The sequence below is a fragment of the Girardinichthys multiradiatus genome, chromosome X, assembly GCF_021462225.1.
Source record: "Girardinichthys multiradiatus isolate DD_20200921_A chromosome X, DD_fGirMul_XY1, whole genome shotgun sequence".
NCBI classification, from domain to species: domain Eukaryota; kingdom Metazoa; phylum Chordata; class Actinopteri; order Cyprinodontiformes; family Goodeidae; genus Girardinichthys; species Girardinichthys multiradiatus.
The window spans coordinates 9,035,104-9,055,998 of record NC_061817.1 but is presented as its reverse complement, the minus strand read 5'-3'; the positions used below and the strand labels follow the sequence as shown (position 1 = coordinate 9,055,998).

The 20,895-nt window shown below is 39.4% G+C and overlaps 1 protein-coding gene across 1 annotated transcript in view; it reads right to left on the bottom strand.

The window, feature by feature from the left end:
• Positions 1-10,146: 10,146 nt before the first annotated feature.
• The window catches only part of LOC124863167 (voltage-dependent calcium channel gamma-3 subunit-like), a 36,093-nt gene continuing 25,344 nt past the window's right edge, over positions 10,147-20,895 (bottom strand). Inside the window, exon 4 of the mRNA XM_047357433.1 lies at positions 10,147-20,306. Coding sequence (XP_047213389.1) covers positions 19,795-20,306 — 512 coding nt within the window. The 3' untranslated portion in view covers positions 10,147-19,794. The remainder of the gene's footprint in view (positions 20,307-20,895) is intronic.

Here is a 20,895-nt window from a genome sequence, read left to right as displayed (position 1 = left end):
AAAGGATTATTATTATTATTACAGACAGCATGACTTTTACGTTTTACTGTTTGACTACAACCACAAACAAATTCTATGGACTGAATTGCCACAAAATAAGATACGGATATTTGTGCTTCGGGGTAGAGGCACTAACTATATATTCATATTTGGTTTATGCTTAAATTAGCTCAGCTCAGTCTTGTTGCTACACTAAAAGCAAAAAAGAGAAAAGGTAAGGCATGTTTGTCAAAGAAAGTTAAAAAAGGAGCAATGACTGTATGAATTAGAGCTTTAATAACATCACCACAGGTGGGGGTGGGGGTGGGGGAGGGGCACCACATAAATACACATGACAACAAAGCATCCAGTTGCTAACGGTAAGCTGGTTGGCTGGATTGAGATAAATGAAGGGGTAGAAAGAACAGATTTGAGAAGTGCATTCTGCTCCCAGCTCTCTTCCTCCTCCTCTGCCTCTTTGATTTATCTCTGTCTTTGCTGCCTGCTCTGCTCAGAGGAGGGATTTGCCCTATCTTCCCTAGCTTAGTGCACAATCGTGAAGGCAGTGGGTGGATGGAAAGATGCGGAAAGAAGAAGAGGAGGAGAGGATGAAAGGGAAACAGCTGTTGCCTTTAAACTGATGTTCTTCTTATACTGATATGATAAACGATATGTTCACTGACTCAGCCATCAAAGGGCAGCTTGGAAACAATTACACCCTCGGTTTTGTGTGTGTTTTCTAAGCATGTGTGTGTGGTTATCCATCTGTAATCCAAGCTACAAATGTTTGAAAATGGGTAAAGTGTTGAAGAAAACATGGCAACCTTTATGTCTGGAATGAAAAAAATACAGCGTTCATGAGAGATGTGGAAAAAGGTAAACTTGTATGATTGTACAGAAAAAGAGTTGTGTCTGTTACAAGAAAATATACAATATGAGGACATAATCACTATTTTGAGTAAAGAGAAGCACAGTTATAAGGTACTATGTACAATGTAGAAAACATTAAAACATGATATGTAACTGTGGACATTTTTTTTCCCTTTATATCCTTGTGCAATATACCAGATAAAATAGAAACCATAGCAACAACAATAAACTATACCAGCATATCAGTGATTCATAAGTAAGTCTTTAGACTAAAACCTGTGCCATATTAGATAAATATTATACTTTAATTTTGTTAAGATGCAAAGAGGTAAGCTATTCCATTTTTAATAAGTGAAGGAGTCTTTTTGTAAGAGCTGTCAATAAGGCAGTGTGGACCCCATTAAGTCACTTCAGTCGTCCAATGTGGAATTTAACAGATCATTTTAAGAGAACTGATATTTCTAGTTTTCACTATACTTCACATATGGAGAGAGAGGCTCCTGAACACTTGTTTTATAAACAAGTTAAAAGTAAAACATAACCTAAGAATTTTTCATAGTGGTTTCAGAGACTGAAGTAAATCAATCATAACTTCCTATATGTGAAGATGTTTTTTTTTTAATGTAATGCAGATATTAGATTAATCTATTGCAATGTGCATTTAGGACAATTGTTTGTCCTGATTTATGATATATAACTATATTACTGGATTTTGCAAAACAATATTAATTAGTGCCTTGCTTCCTAACAATAAAATCAAATGTAACCATGTATAAAGTAAAAATGTCATAGTCAGAGCACAATATCCTGTGGAACTCCATGAACTCCAAGAGTGTGGGATTTCCACTTCAATAAGAGGCAAGAGAACCTTGCAAAGGGTAGCGAGGGCAGCTGAAACGAAAATGAAAGCATCCCTACAATATGTACAAGATCTATGCACAAGCTACTGCAGGAACAGAGCTCAGAACATTGTTTAGGAACCCTCACACCATCCTAATAAAGGTTTAGAACTGCTGCCATTAGGAAAATGGTATGTCAACATCAAACGGAGAACCACCAATGTACTACACAGGTTTCTTCCTCAAGTTATCAAAATGCTGAACTGCTGTTAAGTTTATTTACTTGATATTATTCTATTAATTTGATTTGATTGATTTATTAAAAAACATACTATATCAGTTACTCTAACAAACTAAAATCTATCTCATAATAATGTCTTAAACCAACAAAAAGCACATTTTTGACATTCATTGATAGTATCCTGGCTTATGTAAGACAACTTTGTGGTTGATCCTTTAAAATATAGCAGTGAGGCCTGACAAATTCAACTACAAATCCATAGTTGGAGACCATGAGAAGACTGGTTGGACCATCTGTGCTGTGATGCTGCTCCAAGGAGCAGCTTTTCTTGGATTTAGACCACGTATCTGAAATCGCCTCTACTAACCCATATTTATCCCGTGTAGATCTGCACTGCTTTCAAACAGAAGCAAGCATAAAAATATTGTAAGACAAACATCGTTCCAGTTTTGAAGAAGTTGAACTTTACCCGTCTTTTACTTTATTAGCATTATATTTATCAGTCCAAGCCTGGTGCTCAAGGCACACTGTCCTGCATGTTTTAGATATTTGACACACCTGATTCAGATGACTGCAGTTCAGCAACAGCCTGTCAATCAGCCATCAATTGAAATCAGGTGTGCTGAAGCAGGGAAACATCTAAACCAGGCAGGCCATTGAGGGGCAGGGTTGGAAAACATTATATTATTTTACTAATTACCTTTGTGAACCAGTAAAATAAAATAATATATAATGTTTTCCAACCCCGCCTCTCGCCCATAGACTGCTAGAGATAGGCACCAGCTTCCCCGCGACCCACTATGGAATAAGCGGTAGAAAATGACTGACTGACTGACCTTTGTGAATCTAAATGTTTTACATACAGTGGCTCTCAAAACATTTGTAATGTGACATTTATCCTGCACAATTCAACTGAAAAACAAGTTTATTTAAGAAAAACAAATAAAACAAAGGCTGCATGGTGGTGCAGTTGGTAGCACTGTTGCCTTGCAGCAAGAAGGTCCTGGGTTCAATTCCCAGCCTGGGGTCTTTCTGCATGGAGTTTGCATGTTCTCCCTGTGCATGCGTGGGTTCTCACCGGGTACTCCAGCTTCCTCCCACAGTCCAAAGACATGCCTGTTAGGTTAATTGGTGACTCTAAATTTCCCTTAGGTGTATGAATGAGTGTGTGCATGGTTGTTTGTGTGTTGCCCTGCGATGGACTGGCGATCTGTCCAGGGTGTACCCTGCCTCTCGCCCATAGACTGCTGGAGATAGGCACCAGCTCCCCTGTGACCCACTATGGAATAAGCGGTAGAAAATGACTGACTGACTGAAATAAAACAAATAAAAAAGCTGCAACAATTTTGATGTATAAATCTGCCCACTCTTAAACTAATACTTTGTTCAAACGATCTGCCTCAAATGATCCACCATCATCCCGGTGCCCAAGAAACCCACCATCCTAGGATTAAATGACTACAGGCCTGTAGCCCTGACGTCTGTGGTCATGAAGTCCTTTGAGCGGCTGGTGTTGAAGCACCTGAAAGACATCACAGGCCCCCCGCTGGACCCCCTGCAGTTTACTTACCGAGCAAACAGGTCGGCAGATGATGCTGTTAACGTAGGTCTACACTTCATCCTGCAACACCTCGACCGTCCAGGGACGTACGCCAGGATCCTGTTTGTAGTCTTCAGCTCAGCCTTCAACACCATCATACCAGACATCCTCCACCAGAAGCTCACCCAGCTCAACGTCCCAGCCTCCACCTGTCAGTGGATCAACAGCTTCCTGACAGACTGACAGCAGCAGGTGAGACTGGGGAGCATCTTCTCCCGCAGCAGATCAAAAAGTACTATCTTGTCCCTGTACATAAATGACTGCACCTCATCAGACTCGTCCGTGAAACTCCTTAAGTTTGCAGATGACACCACTGTTATTGGTCTGATCCAGGACGGTGATGAGTCTGCATACAGACAGCAGGTGGATCTGCTGGTACACTGGTGTAGTCAGAACTACCTTGAACTGAACCCACTCAAGACTGTGGAAATGGTGGTGGACCTTCGGAGAACACCACCCCCATACACCCCCCTCACCATCCTCAACAACACCGTGTCAGCTGTGGACCACTTCAGATTCCTAGGAACCACCATTTCTGAGGATCTGAGATGGTCTTCCCACATAGACACTGTTCGGAAGAAGGCCCAGCGATGAAAAAACCCCCCAGAGAGCAAAGTGTACCGGAGTCAAATTCCTTGTTTGTATTTATGAACTTGGCAATAAAGCAGATTCAGATTCTGATTGTTAAAGCACCTTTTGGTTCGGTGTTGGCATTCAGTTTTCTTGAGTTCACACCTCATATCAGTTCTAGTGAATCCAATGGACCTGAGATTTCTTGTAGGAATTTTCTGACATTTGCACCTTTAAGCTAAACCCATAGTTTGAAGAGAAATTACAATCAATGAAAACGATCTTGTTGTACATAGGTGTCAGTCAGGAGAAAGGTACAAATAATGTCACAGACTATATGTACACTGCTCAAAAAAATAAAGGGAACACTTAACACAATATAACTTGAGGTAAATCAAACGTCTGTGAAATTAAACTGTCCACTTAGGAAGCAACACTGATTGACAATCAATTTCACATGTTGTTGTGCAAATGTAATAGACAACAGGGGGAAATCTTTGGCGATTAGCAAGACGCTCAATAAAGGAGTGGTTCTGCAGGTGGGGACCACAGACCACTTCTCAGTACCGATGCTTTCTGGCTGATGTTTTGGTCACTTTTGAATGTTGGTGGTGCTTTCACACTCGTGGTAGCATGAGACGGACTCTAAAACCCACACAAGTGGCACAGGCCAGTACACCAGGAGACATGGAGGAGGCCGTAGGAGGACAACAACCCAGGAGCAGGATCGCTACCTCCGCCTTTATGCAAGGAGGAACAGGAGGAGCACTACCAGAGCCCTGCAAAATGACCTCCAGCAGGCCACAAATGTGCATGTGTCTGCACAAACGGTTAGAAACGACTCCATGAGGATGGTATGAGGTACCGACGTCCACAAATGGAGGTTGTGCTCACAGCCCAACACCGTGCAGGATGCTTGGCATTTCCATTTAAGTATTTTAAGAGGTGTATAAAACATTTAATACAATAAAACAATCCAGGCTATTATTATAAACATTTGATAAGTTATAAATATAAAGCAGCATTTCACAATTACAACATTAAAAGAACTGAATATAAATTTGTGTTTTATGCTTTCTATTGATCCTGCCCAACTTCTTTGTCATCTTTTTGTGACCTTTTCTCCTCTTTCCTCCTAGTTATTCCCCCACCTTCCCCTCCCTCAATCTTGTCTTTCTGCTTGAACAACATTCACAGCTCCAAGGCATTTTTTTTCACGCTTCAAATAGCCATAGTGTTACTCCACTGCAAGCACACACAGACAGAGGCGCTCTCACATGTACATGTATGAGACCTTAAAGTGCTCGTTCCTTGAAGTTTGTCCTTATCTGGAAGCTGCAGGGTGTATTTTCTTTTATTAAACCTTTCCAGCTAGACAGAAGCTGATCTGATGACACATTTAGTTTTTTAATTAAGGAAGTAATTAATGAATCAGGGCAAGTCCTGAATGGTTTCTAGTCATTTTTGCCACATTTCACAAATGTGTTGTTTATCCTTGTGCTAATCTCTTAGTTTTTCTACTTGGTGCAATGAGGTTAAGATTAGCAACTTTCCTTTAAAATATTCAGTTTTGAGAAAAATAAGGACACCCTGTTAAATATTAGTTTCTTATTAAGAAATGTTCACATGTTAAAATGTGTAAAAGTTGCACTTAAAAAAAAAGTTTTACAAAATAACCAAAATTTATCAACAAAAATGTGTATTGTCAATCAGTAAAACGTTATAATATTAGCCCATAATTGACCCTTTTGGCCAAAATAACTTCAGTGAGATGCTTCAATAAGCCCTCTACAAGTCTCTGACATAAGAAACGTTTGCGTCACTCTCGACTTTCAGCTGTGAGATGTTTGAGGTGTCATGTTAGAAGGTTGTTGTCGAGGACCCAAATGGCAACAGGACAGAGGCAGACACATGATGGGAGTAGCATTTAATAATGAATTGAAGAACTTACTCAAGAAAGCAAGTTGAGAGCAGCAGTGGAAACCATCAAAGAACAATGAAAACCAGGGAGCTTAAATACTGTGGAGGTGTAATAGTGACATGGAAACCAGGTGAGTACAATCGACAGAATGAATGGCAGCTGAGTAGGGAGCGAGGCTAAGGAACTGAGGAGATAGGCTAACGATAGGACAGAAACACTAAGTAAACAGAGCTAAATATAGATTACAGACATAACTCAAAATACAAGACCCAAAATACAGAACAAAACAATTCATAAAGTACATATGATCAGGACATGAGGTTTCCTACATGTATGCCTGTTTCATGTTAATGCACAGCACCTCAATGAAATCAACATCTGGGCTTTGACATGGCCCATGACTTTCCATTTCCTAATTCTCAGCCAGTCCTCGGCGGATTTACTGGTATTTTTGGTTGATGATTATGTTGCAGTGTCCAGTTCTGCTCAGATTTAAATTATTCTTACAGATAGTCTCGCATTTTCCTCAACCATCCTCTGATAAATATTCCCATTCATGGTGACTAACACTGTCCTCCTGTAGCAAAACATCCCCAAACCACCAAACTTGTAAACCATGCTTTACAGTTGGTATGGTGTTATTTTTCTCCAATGCTGTTTAGTGTTTATGCCAAACATGTCCTCCGTTCTGGTGTCTAAATAATTTTATTTCATACTCATCTGTCCAAAGAACTATGTTCCAGAGTTCCTGACCGTTGTCTACTTTCTTTCTGGCAAACTTTATCCTGACCTTTATCTCAGAGACCAAATATGTCCTCTTTGCACATCCCTTTTTAAAGTTAAACTTGTGCAGTCCCTCTCTGACTGTATGGGCATGTACCTTCTCATCAATAGTAAAAAGAGCCAGCCAAAGGTCCCATGATGACATTTTAGGGTGTTTGGAGACTTCTGTTAGCATCATGTGGCCTGTGCTTGGTGTAAACCTGCTTGGACGGCCAAGACCTTGTGCGTTGGCAGCTCTTTTGAATGTCCTCCATGTGTGGACTGTTTTCTGTACAGTGGAATGAGTGATTTAATATTTTTTGTGATCCCTTGCCAGACTCATAAGCTACTACAATCTTTTTTCGAAGGCCTCGGACAGCTCTTTCAATCTTGCAATAGAGCTTACTCTCACTCCAATATGCAGGAAAACACCAAACTAAATGTCTGAAATTTGAACAGGCAAACCTCAAATGACACAGTTGTAATTGTACACCTGATGTGACACGCCTGTTTTAGAGATTTTAAGTGGGGAAAAAAGGTGCGGGTGTCATTAACTTTTCAAAATAAACAAATAAATAAAACTTTTTATTACATTTCACAAAACGTTTTAACTCATATTTTCTTTAGTTTTCATTGTTTGGTTACATTGTTTGTATTTCCATATTTATATTTAGACATATATTCATATTTACAATCATGTTAGAAAAAAACAGGGTTTCATGGGGTAATTTTTTCATATGATTATAGATCATTTTGGCCTCATGACAGGTCTATCCAGGGTGTGGAAATAGTCTCCAACGCCAATATCCCATTTTATTTTTGGACCCAGACTGTCAACTGCAGCACAATGAAATCATCTTCAGGTGTGTTTCCTGCTGGGAATCCTCAGTGTCTTTTATGGGCTATTAGCATACTGGGACATTTTCTCTTTTTTGGGCCAATGGAGCTGAAGAAAGCAATCATTACAGTACCCTGCTGCTTGATAAAAGGTTGGGGCTTCAAACCAGAACACTGTGGCAGAGAGGAAAACGGCTAAGATGATCAGGGGGAAGACAGCAGCAAGTGGTGAAACATGGGCCATGTCCACATTTTATCTGTGTAAAGGAGAGGTTGTGAAGGACATGACAGGAGACATTGGCACATTCGGTGGCTGCTTGGAAGAACAAAAGTTGCAACAAATCCAAGAGACTCCTATAATGCCTTCCTACACTTTCATCTCCATATTAACAATGAGGCACTCCATCTGTGACGTCAGATTTAGGATTATTCATGAGGTGAATCTGAGAGCTGCGTTAAAACCTTCCCACTCATGCTATATTCTTTATATGCCCTTCTATGTTGGTATTTTCAGAATATTAATATCAGGCATAAATGTTAGCAGGGTAATTATGCAACATGCGAGGCTAAACCCAAAACACTCTTTCAGTGTGCATACAAATAAGAGTAAATAAAATTACCACACGAACTATGAGTTATGGTTATTTACAAAGCATCATTGCTCTAATAAAGATTATATGTTTCAATAAGAATTCTACAAACCATTAAACCTTTAAAAGAAAAATGGCCACAGAAAGTGTTTTTAATACAGTACCCTGAAGAAGTATTCATAGTCCTTGAGCTCTTTGTACTTTGTTGAAATTATATGTGTTATGCCTACATAAAGTAGTGCATAAATGTGAAGTGGAAGGAAAAGAAACATGGGTTTAATCTGATGGCAACTGCCTGCAGAAGTCATCTATGCACTGAATTGCATCTACCTGTGTGTAACTCAATCTCAGCTGTTATTTAAAACAGAGGTAGGGTAGGTTATAAAACATCCCAACCTTTCATTATCATCGGAATATGGATAGAATAAGGCACAGCTACAAACCAAGACATGTCACCCTGAACTACCAGGCCAGAGAAGGAGAACATTAAGACAGAGAAGCAGCCAAGAGGACCATGGTAACTCTGCAGGAGCAGCAGAGATAAACATATCCAGTAGAATAATCTGTTGACCGGACAACCATTAGCCTTGTACTCCAGAGGTGAAGAAAGCCATAAGAAGTCCTGTCGTATGGTGCTGGTTTAGGGTTGGAGCAAAGTGCAGAGCAGAGCAAGGGAGCCGCATCGTGAGGAGAGAAGTAGTTTTAATAAAAACAAAAGACTTAGGCCGTCTGGACACAAAACATGAAGATTTAAGGTAGCATCCAGGGTAGATATCAAGAGGAATCAGTGGCAAACAATGAAAACCAGAGAGTTTAAATACTGAGGGAAGTGGAGCATGGAGCAATGAACTAGGGGAGGTAATCAGGGAGAGAATCAGGAGCAGCTGGTGGAGAAGGAATGCAGGAGAACAGAGGGAGAGTGACTAATTAACACAGACGAGCATGAAGAGTAGAGGGGTAGCAGAAAACCTCTGAGTGAACAGAAATAAGTACACAAAGAGACTACCAAAAGAACATAAACAGGGAAAAACACATCTAGAGGAAAATACAATAGCAATCCAGGAAAGTATCAAACATCTAAAGAACAGAATCTAATAATCATGCATGAACTGAAATAAAGCAAGTGCAGGACATGGCAGTGAGAAGAAAGTAAACAGAACACAAACTCAAAATCCCAAACACAGGCAGATTATGACAAGTCCAGATTGGCACAAACTATGAAAGTAATATAATAAACACATGGAAGAATATTCTCTGGTCAAACAAAACTTTTTGTCTCTCATGCAAAACGTAAGTGTGCAGGACAACCAGCACTGCACATAACCCTGAATACACCATTGCAATTGTAAAACATGGAGGTGGCAGCATCATGCTCTGGGGATATTGTTTTCTTGAACAGGGACAAGTAAGCTGGTCAGTGTGGGTTGGTGAAAGAAACCAAATACATTGCAATCCTGAAAAAAAACCTTGAGACTGGGTGGGAGAGTGGGGGACCTTCACCTTCTAGCAGGACAACACTAAACATAAACCCAGAGCTACACAGGAGACGTTTAGACTGAAGCACTGACCCTGTATTATTCTTTCTCCATTTCCCACCTTTAAACATATTTGCCCCCCCCTCAGCTCTCACCTTTTTTCCACGCTCTCATTCTCTCTCTCCATTATTCAGAGCCCTGGGCTCTAGCTGTGGAGATAGTCAAACATTTTTATCCATCAGATAGCTAATGTGGAATGATACACATCTCTCTGCAATTTCAGGTTTAGTCAGGAGCGTGTGAACTTCACAGGGTTTTTTTTCTGATGAGAAATGATGAAAAAAATACGATTATTTTTACTGTACATTTAAAACAAAAACATTTAATAGGAACAGCAAGTTGCAGCAAAGCAAAGAAACACATCATATTTTTATAAAGAAGAATAAAAATCCACCACAAACATTTTGAAAAAGAGGTTTCTTTATTTTCTAATCATTATACTATATTCATATAGGTATTCATATTTATATAATGTAAGTAAAAGTGTGCTTTTATTTTTACAGCATGTGTCCATGTCAGACTGCTGTTACTTGGAGGTTCACATTGTAAATTATACAGTGAAAGTGGCTGGCAGTTGTGTGTGTGTGTGTATGTGTCTGCACATGTGAGTGCCAGCATGTTCGTGCATGCATGTGTGTGCATATATGTGTTTGCAGGGGCTACTTATTTCACGACAGGGCTCAGAGGTGTGAAGCAGGATTAAAAAGCTGCCCAAATCTTCAACCAGACATCTGTCACCCATCAACACGCTTTAAGGGGCTTGTTTGAACTTTGCCGCCAACAGTTTTTTTGTTCATATATTTGAAATGGCTACTCAAGGTTTCAGCTGCACGTATGACTTGAGGCTTTCATTTTTGCTGAAAGGAAACACAACGCCAAGTGTGAACCCTAAGGATAGAAAGAGTAACAGCTATTTCCTGTTTCTTTTCCTTATATTCATTTGAGAAAGGTTTAATCCTCCAGCCAACTGCTACAATGCCTGCCAAACACATTCCCTCAAAAAAAAAAAAAACCCAGAAAGATTTATGCTGCTCACTGAGCTCATACTCCAGTTTATCTTGTACCAAAGAGCCTTCAGTCAATTATTGTGGTTTCCTGTACTCCCAAAAAACCCTAGTGAATAACTAATGCAAATGTCACTGAACCCTCCCCTGAGTTTGCTCTGGTGTTTGTTTTTTAACAGTCCTCAGGTCATTTTGTGATGGACAGAGTCAGGTTACAGTCATTTGCCATTGACATACGGAAGTTCTTATTAATGTTGAGCTACATGTGAGAAAGCAGAAAACAGAGAACTTTTCTGAGAATACCCAGCAAACACCTTTTTTCCGGGTCCTTAGTGCTAAATCCAGATAATTTGTCAGTGAGCCAGTACAAGAATATAAGAGATTTTGGAGAGCAATGATTGTTTTGCAATAAAGCGTGCTGTTTTCTGCAGGAGTTTATCACTTTTACAATAAAAGGCTACAACTTTAATTGCATAAACAGATAACGTGTTATTTTTCTCACTAAAACATCTGTAAATATTGATTGTGTGTGCATAATGACTACTACAAGCTAGTTTTGTACACCTCAAACAAAAAATAAGCAACTCTGCCACTTTTGACCAATTAACTGCCTAAATGTCTTTTTTCCAATTCCTGGTGTACCTAAAATTTCTCTCAAAAACTACATTATTCACAAAAGAAAGTACTCTTCACAGGTTCAGAATCCAATATGGCTGCCGTGCGTATAGAAGGTTGTGAGAGTTGATGGATTAAATTACTAATCAGTTTGTATCTTATTAAACCACTAGCACACATATCCCTGTACAACTTGTATTTATCAGCACATTGCTTTTCTGTTTGAATGCAAAAAATGCAGAGAAATCCATTGTTATCATCCTAGATGACACCACAATGTTTAGCAAATCCTACAAATTTTTTACTTGTAGTATTTCCCAGATTCAAGATCTTCTGAGGCATGTTGAATGCAGCATATTTACTTCACACTGATTTAGACAGTTCCATGCAAAGTTGGCGACGAGTGCTGGTTGCATTGCTAGCTAAACCCAAATCTAGCTTTTGACGGAGGAGAATACAGATAGATCTGCGTAACCATATTTGCAGTTATCAAACATGCTCATGAAACATAAGACATTCCCAGTCTATTTAATCTAAGCACAAAATAGATACGTCTGTGATGTTCCTCATAATTTGCTAGCTGGATTTTGTCATGGCTACATAAAGCAAGGAAGCATGTAAGTGCCTAGTGGTGGTAATTGTTTTTGACCTGACAGATCTTAAAATAACTTTCATATTGCTAGGTTGGCAAGCTTGAAAATCTTGAACTCCAGCTGAGGTAGTAATAAAAACGTTTTAGAATCAGTTACACCATCTGACCTGCATCTACTAAAATTAGCTAAACTGTACCACAGTGTGTAGTACCATGTAAGGAAAAGACACTATTATTGGAGCAAATAGGCCTTTTTGAGATAATCTGGTTATAAAATGGTTTTTTTCTACATAAAAAGAGAAAATGATGGTGATTAAACAATAAAAAAAAATCCAATGTTTTGTAGAGAATCAATGTAAAATGAAAGGTTCCTACATGAATAGAATAGCTGCAATCTAAGTCACATGTCAGAAAGCAGAAACTCTGAAAAGATTTTTTATCATATTTCGTATAAGAACTACTTGTAAAGTCAGTTGTTTCGTCTTAACATCTAAAAACATTTTATCCTAGAAAAGCCTCAGTGTAAGTGATGCACACCTTAACTCCCAGATTTGGTTAAACATCCCACTGTTTTCAGCATTCCAATGGCAGCATTAAATATGCTTGGTTAGCCGTATCAACAACTAACCCCGTAGTAAATTTTTAAGGTTAAAGCAGTGTATTTAACTACAGGATCTTTGTGGCAAAAGTTATAACAAAATCATAAATACAAGCTTTCAAGCACCAAGGCAAGAATAATATTGAAATGTTGGCTGCTGATTTATTATAGACTCCATTTAGGAAATTTTGGGAGATAAAAAAAAAACAGTTCAAAGAATTAAAATGAACATAACTGCAAAAAAGGCTAAAAAGGTCTCGAAATCCTCTCAACAGGTAAATCTATCATCCAATTTTCCATATTCTCAATCTGTTAAGCAAAAAGGTTTTCCTCTTTTGTGGTTAATTTTGGTTACTCTTATAATATAAACATTTTTGTTATACCAAGTAATTTAAGACCAGAAGTATCTATCCATCAATTCAGTGATCTTTGTTTTACTTATTTAAGATCAGCTTATACAAGTAACTGCAGTAGGGAAATCCATACATCCTATTCCCCATTGATCCCATACAGCTTCTAATGGGGGGTCCCCAGGGGTTCCCAGGCCAGAGGGGACAAATATAGTCCCTATACAGCGAGTTCTGGGTCTGCCAGAGGGTCTTCTCCCAGATGTTTAAATCACCTCAAATGACTCTTTATAACAATAAGGATCCAGAAACACTACTTCGAGCTCACGCCAATGACTGGGCTTCCCGCAATACCTCTAAGATTGAGTCCAGACACCATACAGAGGGAGTTCATTTCAGCCACTTGTATTTTGGATCTTGAGTATCTTCATTGATACGTAGTGACACTAGCTGAGGGTTACAACGTAGACAGGTTGGTAAATTAACAGTTTTGGCATTCTGCTCAGCTACTTCTTCTTCATCACAGCCACAAGCAATGCTCAAATTACTGCAGAGAAAATCGCAACCTCGCTACCCATGTCCATTTTTCTTATCATTCGCCAATCAAACAGCAAAATACTTGGACTGCTTCACTTGAGTGAGAAAGATGGAGCACTCCACCTTTTCCAGTTAAGAACCATGGGCTCAAACTTAGAGAATCTGCCTTGCATCCCATTTTCACACTGCAAAGTGCTCCAATCAGCTCGGCTTGAAGAAGAGGATAGAACATTATCTGCAAAAATCATAAATGAGACCCTGGAGTTCCAGAACCAGACATCTTTCCCTCAACCACTGCACCTTGAGATGTTGTCTTTTAACACCAGAATCAACATCAGCAATCAAGGGTGGCAAAAAAAGTTGACTTTTTACACCTTCTGCTGATCTGCAAAACACCTGCGTACTGCTCCTTTTCATTCTTAGTTTCAAAGACTGGTCATGGACATTGAGAGAGTGAATAAACTTTTGCCTCCCTGCTAAGATCTTTCCACTGTACCTAATATAGTTTTACAGATATAGACCAATTTTTTAAAGAAAAAACACAGCCAGGCCCGAGCAGAAGGCTGCTACTATAAAGTCTCACCACATCTGGTGGGTAAAATAAGCCCCCATTAGTCCACCAGAACTTACTTAAATCAAAACAGTCTAATTAGCTTGTTTGGCTGAGACTGCCTAGGAACCATGGGGGCATTTAGCTCTGAACCGACTTCCAGCGTGACCCTATGAAGTCATGGGAATCCAGAAAAATGTTATCCTGGAAGCTCCGCAGCTGATGTCGGAGCTGTCTGAAGGCAGGATAGGCAGGCACTGGGTGCATGTGTGAGGATAGGCTAACTCCACACATACACACATATAAACATCACCGCTCACAAAAAAACATGCATGCACAAACATGCAGGACATAAATCCACCTGTAAGCCCTCCTCACACTGGAACTATATTCGTGTCAGTGTTTGTGAGTGTGTGCTGGTAGTGTTAGAGTGCGTATAGCGATTATTTTTGTCTCAGAACTAGCCTATTGAATTCACATTTCAGTTCATCTGGTTGTCCATGTATGATAAGCTGGCTCAGTTTGCTCAAAGCTCCACCTATTGGGTCGACGCAACAGGGACTCATCAGGAACAGTTCGTTTTGTCCCAAAGAAACACTAAATATGACACAGTGATTTTTCATAGAGCAGTATGCACTTAGTTTCTGCACCACACTGGGCAAAGCTATAGCTGTGAGCGGGTGCTGTCTCAGTGTGGGTATCTGTGCATGTCTCAGCATTAAGGAATGTGTGTGTGTGTGTATGCAATTGTGACCATACATGTGTATTTATTCTTGTGTGGCTTTGTTTCTGTACTAATGAGGACAAACATTCCAAAACAGGGAGCCTAATTACCCTCCTTCCCCCTACAAGGGTGACTGTTTTAAGGACTGTTAAGCGACTATTTTCTCAAAGTTTCACACCTCATCGAATTTTTGCTTGAATCGAGAAATACGAATAAAGTAAGCTGGCTTTTCTGTCTAACGTTTCTGCTTTTGCCACAACTTCAAATAAAGCACTAAGAAAATGTAAATATTAGGGGGTAAAAGTTTATTAAAAGCTAATGCTAAACATTTTAGAGATAATTTTATCTACTTATTACCATATAACACGACAAGCTCATTTCTCTTTTCAATCCCTGCCAATTTAAACAACCCATTTTGTGATGGATATGTTGTCCTCAGAAGTATAGGAACTTGCAGGTACAGGAACGTAAAGTGCTTGTTTGTGTGTTACTGTCAGTGTGTATTGCAGTGCTGCACATCTCGCTGGGTAACGCAGTCTCTGGCACCAGTGAGGTGAGGTAAATGTCCACAAGCAGTCCACCGGCTCTCTGCTCGTCCCTCCTGTCAGAGGCGTCGGATGTGATTGAAACAACAAAACCTCACAGCCACGACAAAGTAGAAAAGGAAACTAGAATAATATATTAGAAAGACTACAACTTCTGCTTCCCAACTCTGTACCCTATAATCAATCCCCCTCCCCTAAAATGAACATATATAGTATATAATGTGACAGAGTTTGTCCTTCTCTGCACAGTGGCACCTTTAGGATATTTCTTTGCTAATAATACAATTACTTGTTGATATAGTATCAAAGCTGAATGGTGGCAGAAGGAGAGTCTCAAAAAGCACCCTGTGCTATGTTAGGGTAAACATCCACACAGGTTAGGCCTTGAATGAAGCGTCTTTAAGGTTCCAACCGAGCGTCCGATCAGCAACAGAGATCAGGGTGCTGTTTGAGGCCCGATTTAAGATACAGCAATTAAAAGCAATGGAAGCGAATGGATGTAGCATGCATGGGTTTGAATGGTCGATGCTAACATGGCTCATGGATGGCAGTACTAAATGTGGCGCCTAACAGACCCTAAGGATCTAAGGGGCCCCTCATTATGCTGAACTACATAGCTACAACTGCTGAGTCTGTAAATCCTACACAGAAAAAGAGTATATACAGCAGTGATTCTATGACCTAAAGCTAACCCGGACACTGCGACACAAAGGAGACATTTTGAGTAATATTTGGTACTGGTTCTGAGCAATTAGTTAGCTTAGCTAGTATGCTGAATCTTAACTCCAATAATTTGTAATTATCCTATCTTTCTTTAAGGCAGTATTACTCATCTCTACCTACTGAAAGAAAGCTGGGTAGAAGATGAGCGTCTTCTACCTCTCTTTTGCTCAAAGCATGTTATATTACTACTGAGCTATTCAGCTGGTTTTAAAACAGTTGTTTCTGTGCAAATGTCTTTTGCCTTTTCCACGCTCCCTCCAGTTTTACACCCTTAAAAGCGACATTGCTGCAGTGCTGAGCATAAAAAGCCCTTGTGTGCTCCTATTCTTTAAAAATTAAAAGCCCTTGCTTGGAGAAAAGTGTTTTTCCCCTCCTCCTCATCTGACAGCCCACAACAGCAGCTGATTCTGCAGTTAGCTTGCAAAATTAATATTCACAGGTGGAGGGCAGCTTGAGAGGTGCCCATTTGTCCCTTTATGTTCCCTTTATGGCGTGAAAGACAGGAGATAAGACAGCAGCTTTGTAATTTAAAGAGTTTGAGTGCGATTAGAATATCTTTTATTGTTAGGGTGGTGACTGTCAGAGCAGGGTGTGGAGGTGTCGGCTCAGGGTCGGTTCATCTTTATTTTATACAAAAACAGTGCAATGATGACTTTGGGAGGCAAAAAATACATTTATATACATTTTTGTTCTCACTCAGAGGTCCTATAAACAGAATAAAAAAAGAGCTGTGAAACTGACCACTGGTTACTTGCAGTGTTGTGAAAGAGAATTTGCTGTCTTACAGATTTCTTCAATTTTTGCTTTTTATTATCGCACTTAAAAGTTTCAAATCATTGAATAAGTTTTATTTCTAGAGAAATATGACCCGAGTAAATACAAAGACATTTTCAAAGGATAATTTCATTTATGATTTATAAAGATATTCAAACAAAATTGCTCCTAATATCTGCTTGTGACACCCTTTGCCACAACTGCCATCAAGCCCTTACACCATTTGACAATGAGTCTACTTCGATATGGAGAGATTTTGGACCACTCTTCTTTTCAGAAGAGTGTATTTACACTCTTCTGTATTTACTCAGGTTATCTCTGTCTAAAATAAAACGAAAAAGCAAAAACTGCAAAAATCTGTTAGAGAAAGAATATTTTAACACAGCACAGTATGCTCTGTTTGCACAACTCTTTTTCTCTTGTCAGATGCTTCCCATTTTGTTTTATGGCTTCTTTTTATTTTCACACCTTCTATCAGGTGCTATCAGCAAATACTGGAAGATTAAGTGGCAATAAAACTCTTCTTGTTCTTTTTAAGGACTTGCTAAAGCCTCACTGGCACAGAAACATTATTTATCAGTTAGTCGGCATTATTAAACATTTTATTAACAGAATCCCCGCACAGCTGCTGATAACTGAACCGCTGACACATCTCCTGGATGAAATTAGGCAACAGTGTTTGTATTTTCTAGAATTAAATTGTCAAATTTGGCTACAGATGCTATTTTAGGAATGATCTTTACTTTAGGAATGATTTAAAACATTTTTTGTTTTATATTTGTGTATTTCATCTTAGCATGTTTGGAAATGCTGAGATGTAAGAAGTATATAAGAGTAGAATGTTTTTTTTTTACTAAGACACCATGTTTACACAGGAGGTAGTGGGCAACAGTTTGAATTGAATGCAGCATGTTTTTGGATGTTGTGATGGATTTCATCTGTGTACCTGTCTTTACACTGTGGTCCACATGCAGTGCCATAGACATTTATGGACACTCCTGGTAAAGATGTTTTAAAAAGCCCGAAAATAAATTAATCTTTAACTGCAGTAGCATAATCTTATATTGAACATTTTAGAAAAATCCAACCTGGAATTTGAGCACATTTAATCAGTAGAGAAAAAAAATCCCAGTTGGGATATAATTGTTTCTAAGAGAAGGTTAAGTAAGTTTTCTTTGAGATCGCCAGATTGTTATGTAAATTGTTAATGATCCTATCCACTCTAACAAGTTACCCAGGTTCTTTGGAAGGAAAAAAGGCCCACAGCATCCCAGACCCTCCACCATACATAAAATTGGACATGAGACGTTTTTTTTTTTTTATTCTTAGTGTTGCTTCAAACCCATCAGACCAAAGTAAATTTTCCAGTTAAAGTCCCAGTAGAGCCCAGCAAACTCCAGTTGTTTATATTTGTGGTGGTAAAAGCTTTTCTTGACATGTCAGCCAGACAACTGGCACATACATGTGGGCCCTTTTAGTGGTTAGTTGCTAAAAAAATTAGGCCTCTGTGCTATATCATGATTATACAGAGAAGTTACTAAGAAGTTCTTACAAACTCCGATCAACTTTAAAAGGTAAAGTACATATTTAAAAAAGCTTTTAATAAATTAATATTAAATAACAGTTAAATACCAAGATTTGTGCAATTAACCATTTTCTTGAAATTTTGTGTGAGATTATACTGCTGCAATTACAGATGAATAATTTGCCTAGCATATGCCTAGCTCTTTACCAATAAAACTCTCTATTGGAGAGATGCCTTCTTTGGCTAAAGGGCCATTTTTATCTCTTTTTACTAAAGCAGCCATTCTGATCAATCAAAAACAACTTTACGTTGAATTAATTTGAAAGATGTTCAGCGAGAGGTATCGGGCAGACACAAAAAGTCCATTCCTAGTTAGTTAAGTACATTTTTTGGCACTGCCTTAATATATGTTTCACAGCTCAGTGGTCTCCCTTACACCGACTCCATCCCTAACTTTACCCTGAAAAAATAACGTCCAGAAAACCCTAAGGAAGACAGAAGCTAAATCTACTGTTGATTTAAGTACAGGGAAGGTAGGGCAATAGGATGTGCGAAGAGGGTGTCAGTGAGTTGAGTATGGGGCTACATGTAAGAACATGGAAGGCGAAAGGTGATTTGTGAAAGCAAACAGACAGATATCTGGTTGTCTTGAATTTTTGGGTAAAAAAAAAAAAGAAGAAGTGGCAGAAAAACACAGCTGAAAGGAAGCACCAACGGATCGAACATTAGATTTGTTGAGTCGCCTTTTCTACTGACTCTCCAACAGCTCATCTGCAGCCAACGTTGGCAGGTCCAGTATGGAATCAGCTCAATTCAGTTTCAGTTCTGTTTGAAGTCAGTTAATAGTAAACAAATGGAGAAATAACCAATGCAACAAATGTTAATGCCACAAATTCTCTTTTCTGAAACCAGCTGAACAAAAGCTGAATTAAGCCTTGCGATAAATGTAACTTTCTCACCAATAAATATCATACTTAGAAAGTTAACTGTTCCCTTTATTAATCCAGCTCTACTTCTACCCAAAAGGACAGGAGGAGAGAGGTCTAAAGATCAAATATCACACCGATTTTCTCTTCTTTTCTGTCTTCTCAATTTCACATTAGTTGCACTTTGTCAGGAGAAGTTGCTCCAAACAAGTTACCTCTATATCTGTCTTTTCTTTCCCTTAAAAATGTGTCAGAAAGTCAATTTATGAACATGAAAATCATTAACCTAAATTACAATTGTCATCCTTTATAAGCAGTTATGGATATAATTATATAACTATATCAGGTATACGTGGAGTTCGGAACAACTTCTCCATCAAACTCACCCTGCTACACACTGAGAAACTCTCAGAGGGCAAAGGATTCACAGTTCAAAGGCTAAAAAGTTCACAGTTTACAGTTAGAGTTAATCAAACCCCTTCCTGACCCCATAACCACTGGTATTCCCCTTGTTTGCTTGGATTTCCATTGTATTTCCCCTCCTTCTCTTTACAATACTCTGATTGGGTGATATCTACAGCCAGATTCCTTCAGACTGGTGTGGTCCTGCGGTTGGGGTCCTTGTTGTAGTCTTTAGTGAGCGTGCTGCTCTGAAGGAACTCCCTTTCTGAGTTGAGCAGCCCGCCTATGCCGCCACCTGGTTTGTTGCCTGCATTGCCTGCTTCTCTTGGGTTCAGCGTGTACATGGGCATCTCTGAGGCGGCTGGTCCCGTGTAGCCACCCTTCCCCAGCGGCGATGCGTCTCGGCTGGGGGCCTCGGAGGAACGCATGCTGGAGCGGCGCCGGAATCGGTAGCGGTAGGAGGGAATGCGGCTGAAGGCAGACTTCTTTATGAGCTCGGTTCGGGACTTGGCACGCAGTTTACGGTGCTTCTCGATAAACATGTGCACTGCCAGAACGCCCACCATTTCAGCCATGATGAAGGAGAGGGCGCCAAAGTAGAAGGACCAGCCATACGAGTAGGACTTCTTGCTCTCACTTTGACCGGGGTCTCCAGAATTGGCTGAGATGTAGACAATAATTCCAATAATGTTACTGAGGCCTGGAAGAGAAACATGGAGAACAGAAAATATACACAGGAGGATGAGACAAGTGTGGACAGACTCTATATCCCAATAATAAACAGCAATAAAGCAAAAAGACACAACTTTGAACTTTACAACATCAACATGCTTTAAAATGATGATATGCACGTCTACCACATTTGAGGTGCCTGTTTTTTATAAGTTACGGGTGTTTAAAAGAACAAAATACATGATTATAGAAGGTGGAAGGAAGCATAAACAAAGTATTGAACTCCAGGGCATATACTATCACCTTTCACTCTAGTGAACATGCACACTTCGGAACTGCTTTTCTCCAGGACCCTTCAAAATTTCCTCTGGGATCAAGAGTCTGATGAATGTAACTTCTTACTCCTCTACAGAAAGTGTCTTAGAAATAAATAATAGAAACGCTTTTTAGTGGCTATCTAAAATGACATAAGTCTCATATTACTCCAATCCCCCTTCTGATTGGTTTATCAGCTCCTTGTGACGTCTCCTCCCCCAGAAGCAGAGGCTCCCTGTGAGAGGAGCTAAATTCACACTCAAATGATTGAAACTAACCTTCGGTATTCGGTTGTATTAAAT